General features: G+C 44.9%; 2 protein-coding genes across 4 annotated transcripts in view; both read right to left on the bottom strand.

The window, feature by feature from the left end:
* Positions 1-250: 250 nt before the first annotated feature.
* LOC135378688 (uncharacterized) lies at positions 251-4,547 on the bottom strand. 2 transcript variants are annotated; one of them, XM_064611780.1, is made up of 7 exons: positions 4,464-4,547; positions 4,174-4,360; positions 3,860-4,105; positions 2,829-3,000; positions 2,598-2,767; positions 2,162-2,309; positions 251-599 (listed from the first exon to the last, which is right to left on the bottom strand). In XM_064611780.1, the coding sequence occupies exons 2-5, from the start codon at positions 4,331-4,333 to the stop codon at positions 2,659-2,661; spliced, it is 687 nt and encodes a 228-aa protein (XP_064467850.1). In that variant the 5' UTR covers positions 4,334-4,360; positions 4,464-4,547; the 3' UTR covers positions 251-599; positions 2,162-2,309; positions 2,598-2,658. The 2 variants fall into 2 exon arrangements, with proteins under 2 accessions (XP_064467850.1, XP_064467851.1); XM_064611781.1 differs by having other exon boundaries at positions 2,609-2,767.
* Positions 4,530-6,000, bottom strand: part of LOC135378687 (uncharacterized) — a 38,443-nt gene continuing 36,972 nt past the window's right edge. The window contains exons 2-4 of one of the 2 annotated variants that reach the window (XM_064611779.1): positions 5,304-5,369; positions 4,809-5,237; positions 4,530-4,619 (exon numbers count right to left, since the gene is read on the bottom strand). In XM_064611779.1, coding sequence (XP_064467849.1) covers positions 4,615-4,619; positions 4,809-5,237; positions 5,304-5,369 — 500 coding nt within the window. In that variant the 3' untranslated portion in view covers positions 4,530-4,614. Of the gene's footprint in view, positions 4,620-4,687; positions 5,238-5,303; positions 5,370-6,000 lie in introns of those variants that run through there. The other variant, XM_064611778.1, reaches the window with a different exon arrangement.

The following is a 6,000-nucleotide window of genomic DNA, read 5'->3' as shown; positions in this document are numbered from 1 at the left end:
ATTATGTTGTGCTGTGGTTCTAAATTAATGTGGTGTGAATAGTCTGGGTGGTTACAGTTACGCTGCCACAGGGATGTTAGGAGGGTTCATGTTGGCAGATCCATCTGGTGTACTAATACGCTATGCAAGTCTGTGTCCTTTGTTTTCCTCTTCCTGGAATCAGGGGATAACAAAAGCAGCTGCAGCTCATTGACAAAGCACATTTTTCCTCTCAATTTCAACTGCAATGCGAAATCTCAAAAAACTGTAGTGGCATGTAGACATTTATTCCTTGTTAGGATACATTTTGTAGGCTCCCACTGTGGTTACGCTCCTTGGTGTTGCAGGTGACTACTATTGAAAGAAAGGAAAGAAACCGATATTATTTCATGTTCTCGGTGTGTAAACAATCAAAAAGGCTATTATTCTATAATGTTCCTCTGAAAGGGTCATCTGCACGCAAGGCAAATCCTCTTGTGGCAAAAGTTGGGTGGCCCTGAAAAGGGCCGTTTTTTTTTTTTTTTTTTTTTTTTTTTTTTTTTTGTTGGAGACAAGGCTGGTGCATCCAGGTCTGCTGTCAAGTCTCATAGCCAGTAGGGAGCCACATTTACTTCCGGAACCTGAAATAAGAAAATCAAATTTCAAAGTGTTGTGCAAAACTCCTCCAAGGCATACTACATACAGCATACTAGGGGTTTAAAAAAAAAACGGGGAATAGGGCTCTAGGCGAATGAAACCATTGGTGCGCTGTTGCCTGTTGTGTGGATCATTCAAGAATATATTTTTCGTTCCACCCAATTAAGGGTAAGTAATTCGCTATATTTTAGTTACTGGTTATATCTTCGTGGTGTTAATGAGAGAGCACAGGGGAATGAAGTGGTTCCAGGCCGCTATGGCTTCTGGTTTCCTCTTTTCCCGGGTACAAAAGTTGGGACTCAAAAGCCAAGCTGAGAAACAGGAATCGTGGCAACTCAGATTTGACAACCATACCCTACGAATGCAGCACCCTCAAGCGCACTAGAGATGAATGACGCCCAGGTTATCTTGGTGCTGTGCACGAATTATTAATCGCCGTGGAAAGGACGAGCGGTCCTTCTAGACTGATAACTGAATCACAGCCCCCGCGATTACTCTCTATTCTGTTTCAGGCAGCGAAGACAGGGAGGAAACACGGCCCGTGTGAAGCGCCTGCAGATTTTTGCTCGTTTTTTAATCATACTTTTATTGTTCGTTCGATATGGACACAAATTTTCCCAGCCTGAACGATGCTTGGGGTTGCCTTCCAGGTCTTCCTGGGTCCATATCGAGGTTCAACTTTTACTTGAACTGTCGGTGGAAATTTCAATCGGACTGATGAGGAATTAAGGTTCTAATCGTGCAAGGATGCGTTCTATGAACGAGGCGGAGACGTTTCTCCTCTTACACAGCACGCCCTCCAGACTGCGCTGTAATCGATGCGCGTCGGTGCAACTTCCGAAACCAACTTTTGAACCCGGGGAAAAAAGGAAACGAAGGCGTAGTGACCTGTAACTACTTCAGTTGCCTTTATACCGAGACAATCTACAACTCTGTCATTGACACCTCGGAGCCAAGACCCGTAATTAAAAAATAGCGAATTCATTAGCCTTATTAATTAATTGGCTGGCAGGAAAAAAAATTGGATGCTCCACACAACAGGCAACAGCGCACCGTTGGGCTCATTCGCCTGGGTCCCCCTGGCTTTTTTTAACCCCTGGTCAACTTATCTTAAGACACAGTGTATGAAGGCCATGAAGTTTTCAGGTTGCAGTCTTACAGATGATTCTCCCATTTATTCTTATTTTTCAAATTCAAGGGGGGGGTAAAAATCAAGGCAATAACCTCATGTAAAAAATTCATGCAAACTCGGGTGAAAAAATTATAATTAGACTGAATTTGGGGGAACTTCAGCCGTATTGTAGAAGTAGCATTCACCACACGGTTTATCTGGCGTGTTAGAAATTGGACGTAGAGGTGGAGCTGAGGTCAGAGCATATTTTGTGAAAAATTAGCACGTGTAACTCAGTTGGAGCTTTGTGCGCAGTAGCCAGGTTTAACCCTAAACAAGGAAACCTCGATTCAAGGGAAAAATAGGGTGAAACCCTAAAACTTCAGAGTCTAATCATATGCCACCTTTTAAGACAAAATTGGAGCGTGCACACACCTTGATTGAAAACGTTCTATAGCCTCTTCCAATGTTGGCCTTTCACCTTAAGAGGCTGGCCGTGCTGGGCGAGCTTCCACTGCTGGTGGTTCTTCATGTTTCTGTTTGATGCGACGTAGCACCTCTGCTGTAAGTGCCGTCACATATTCTGTTGAAGGAGATAATTGCAACATGATTTCACAGGCCAATCCCCGTATAAAGTTTCTATTTTTAATGGGGAATGAAGAGTTCACGAACAGAACAATGAAAAGAAAACCATCACCATCTTTGTGGTAGTTTTGATAGAAACAGGTGATACAGAACAAGCACCAGCTATTTTTTTATCACGGGTACGAGAAAGGCACCATCCACCCCCCTTTTATTGCTCTGTTTGTGAAGTTTTTCATCTACCGCAAAAAGATGGACATCCTGTACTCATGACCGTGGGTACACTCACGTTCAACGCACCACTGCCAGGTACATGCCGTACGTTGCATCTTCCTTCACAGGTACACAAGCTATGCCTTCTTAACCTTTGAAGTCTTCAGGCGGTACTGCTTGGACCCCTCTTTTTCCAATTGTGCACGGTCGGCATTTTCGTTATAGTGAAGTACGGCCAGTTGTGTCCTACAACATAAATAATGATGTTACAAGGTTCCTTCAAAAGGCCCGCCTATGCATTTAATACCTGGCTAGCATTCCCTTATCATGGAACGAAAATGTCTTTGGCGTGAAGTGCAGCATGACGCTGTGGAAGGCTTCCAGACCGTACGTTTGGTCTTGTGAGGACAGCTGAGGGATGTCCTTGAGCAGGGCAGGTGCTGCAATAATGTCTGTGACCTTCCTGTAAGTTTCAATGTCTGCAAAAAAGAAGCAAAGAAGCAGAGCCACAACCGTCAGTTTGACATGAATACGTACGTGAACATGTACGTTCAATATATGGTGACGAGAATCACGTTATTGGAGGATGGTATGAGTGCACTGCCACTGACCAACGCTCGAATGCCAGTCGTGGGCATCAACGCAAACGTCTCCCCACGAGATGCATTCATGAGCATAGTAACACGTATTGTTCCCCTTTGTGATCTTCTGGTCATACTGGAACTGCACGAGGTTATTACTGTGTTACTTTTTTACGCTTCTGCCATCCCCATGGGCCCCCACTGGTTTCTCAAGCTGAGATTCCTTTCTCAAACGGTCAAGCCAACATTTCTGCCCACCACTACAGTTTAGTATACTTTGACCTGATTTCTGCCTGCTCTCATTCTATTCTTTCGCCTTTGTAGCTAGGCTTTTCCAACTTCAATCCGGAATAACTTTTCTGCACTCACCCATACGTGCACAACTTGCTGTTCTCCGCTGTAGCTTATTTTACGCGATATAATATCCACTTGACTGAAATGTAACCCATGAGCAAAACAAAACTTGGACAGTTTTGGGACCCACTTCAGTTGAGCCCCCTCTCCATGCCATGACATGCAAGAACAACCAGTGTCGTTCATAGAACTCCATTGTTTTATAGAATGAGCATTGTTTTATCGAATGAAACTTTTCCAGTTGACCTCTCTCCAGTAGTCAAGTCGACAAAATCATGTTGCAAGATGGCCAGTTTGCCCCCTCATATTGACAGCAAAGACGTATTCACGTAGAGAGAGAGAAAAAAAAGGAAGAAAGAAAAATTTGCAACAAAAGACGTGGATGCCAATGCGAAATGCTTACCTTCCTTCAACCACTCACGGGGTTCCGAGGTCGCACCGTGGTAGCAAACTGGGTAGACAGGATCATGATGCTCATGGACGTCCACAATGTGGTTGAGGGCCGACATCCACTTTGCAAGACATAGGTCGCCGTCTCCTCCACTCGCCTTTGGGCACCAGTAAGCATGGCGAACGAGGCTATCAACCCACAAGTTCACCACTTGATGACTTGCTGAGCGGCCGAGTGCCAATAGCTTCTTCTTTACCCCTGGAAACATCAATTTCGTTGTCATTATCCCCAGGAAAACTATAACAGTATGCACTTGGTATAGGCACCTTTGACAACGTGCCACACATCCAAGCGACGTTTTATCTGGGGGCAGCAGTCCCTCATCATCGCCTTGATTCCAGTGTGTCGGTCTGTAATAAGGGTGTCCACGACCATATCATTCAATTCAAGGAATGCCAGGCACCTCTGTAACCCGTGCTTCTCCATGGCATTACTGCTCGATACCTCAGTTGCCTGCACAAAAACATAAGCAAGCCAGCAAGCATGTGGCAGATCTTAGTCTTCTCCAAAGTTCCTCTGAAACAGTGAGGAGCAAAGCAAAAACTGAAGACAGTACCTTGACCAATTCAAAGTGTATTATGCGGTTGGCTGTGGCCTCGAGTAGGGTGTAGGTTCCATAGAGGGCAGTGTGTCCAGCAGAATCACATCTCCCATCACCGGCAATGGTTAGGGGACGTGGCTGCAGCTGTTCAAGGAGTTCCTTCTGTCTAATCTGATAAACATTGGATTATTGTGGAAAAAGCAGTATACTGCCCATTAGAAGGGGATTCAGGATAACTAAGTTCTTTCATTCTTGTGGCTCCTCATCAAGAGGGCAAAATATGGGCAATACAATATTGCCATTTATGTGCAGTAGTGCTGAGTTCGTACTGACTGTTTCATGCAGATGCCATATACTTACATAACTGACAGCGGGAAGGGTACTCCTTCTGGGTCCTGTAATACTGCGACTTGGACAGTGCTGGCGCCCTCAACATTTCAAACGTGCGAAGAGCCTTTGTCACGTTCACCCCAGAAAACAGTATGGACGTACACAGCAGCATGTTGCCCAAAGGTCTGCTTCCGACCCAGTGTTGACTAGACCAGCTTCGCTTCCTGTCGCAGCTGCACGTTGTCCTAGCTTGTACCCATGTCCCTCTTGGTTTTATCGTGGTCGTAAGCTCACTGACACCACAGCACAAGAATTCTGACAGGAGCTCTCGCAGACTAGACTGGCCAACAAGAAAGAGGCGTTCACCTTCCTCCCAAAAAGGAGGAGACATGCACATATGAGGTGTTGATGTATATAGGTCTTGAATGATGGGACCCTGGAGGGCTGCTGAGTTCATCACTGTAGAAGGCAGAGTTTGCAATGCAACTCTTTCCATTATCACAGCACTAAGAATATTCAACTCACTCTTCATCGTCAGAACTTTCCACCATATCCGACGTATGAAGTGTAGCATCATGTGGGTCGGGGATGCTGTATGTAAAAGATTAAATCATGCCTGTGAATGACGTTTAGGGTGATGTATGTGGGTTACACTAAGAAATTACAGTAAACTCTCAGTAACTTCCCCCCCCCCTCCAGTATCCACCAGAGCTTGCTTGAGCTAAGCAGTATTTTGAGCCATTGAATGTATTTTACAACACAGTAAGTATACCAGGGAAACCACTGTGTGTTTGAGTGAAGCATCAATTTCAATTTATCGATTTTTGACTTAAAGAGAGTTCACTACATAAACGACTGAAAATTATTTGTCTCATCTTCTACCTGAAGTAATGAAATGGCCTTTTGTAAGAGACCTAACGATTACGGACTGTGATCGCAAGGCAGCATTTCATTTCTTCAGCAATAAATATAACGCAATGAATTTCCAGTTGCTTCCATTACTCTGTCTAAACCCTCTGTATGCCCGACGCTAAAGGTACCTACGGTACTACAGGTGTCTGTAAAACCGCACTTCAGAGCCAGGTACCTTGTCGATCCAAACGTGGTATCGAGTTCTGGCACTACATCTGGCGCTGTACCTGGCTCTGGAGTTGAGGCCCTTTGCACACCAGTATCAAAATATTGGTATGTAGGCTGCAATCCAGTTTCGCTGCCTCTCATG

This window comes from Ornithodoros turicata, chromosome 1 (genome assembly GCF_037126465.1).
Source record: "Ornithodoros turicata isolate Travis chromosome 1, ASM3712646v1, whole genome shotgun sequence".
Classification (NCBI taxonomy): domain Eukaryota; kingdom Metazoa; phylum Arthropoda; class Arachnida; order Ixodida; family Argasidae; genus Ornithodoros; species Ornithodoros turicata.
Note: the sequence above shows the minus strand (reverse complement) of the source record. Positions and strands in the feature narration are given on the sequence as shown.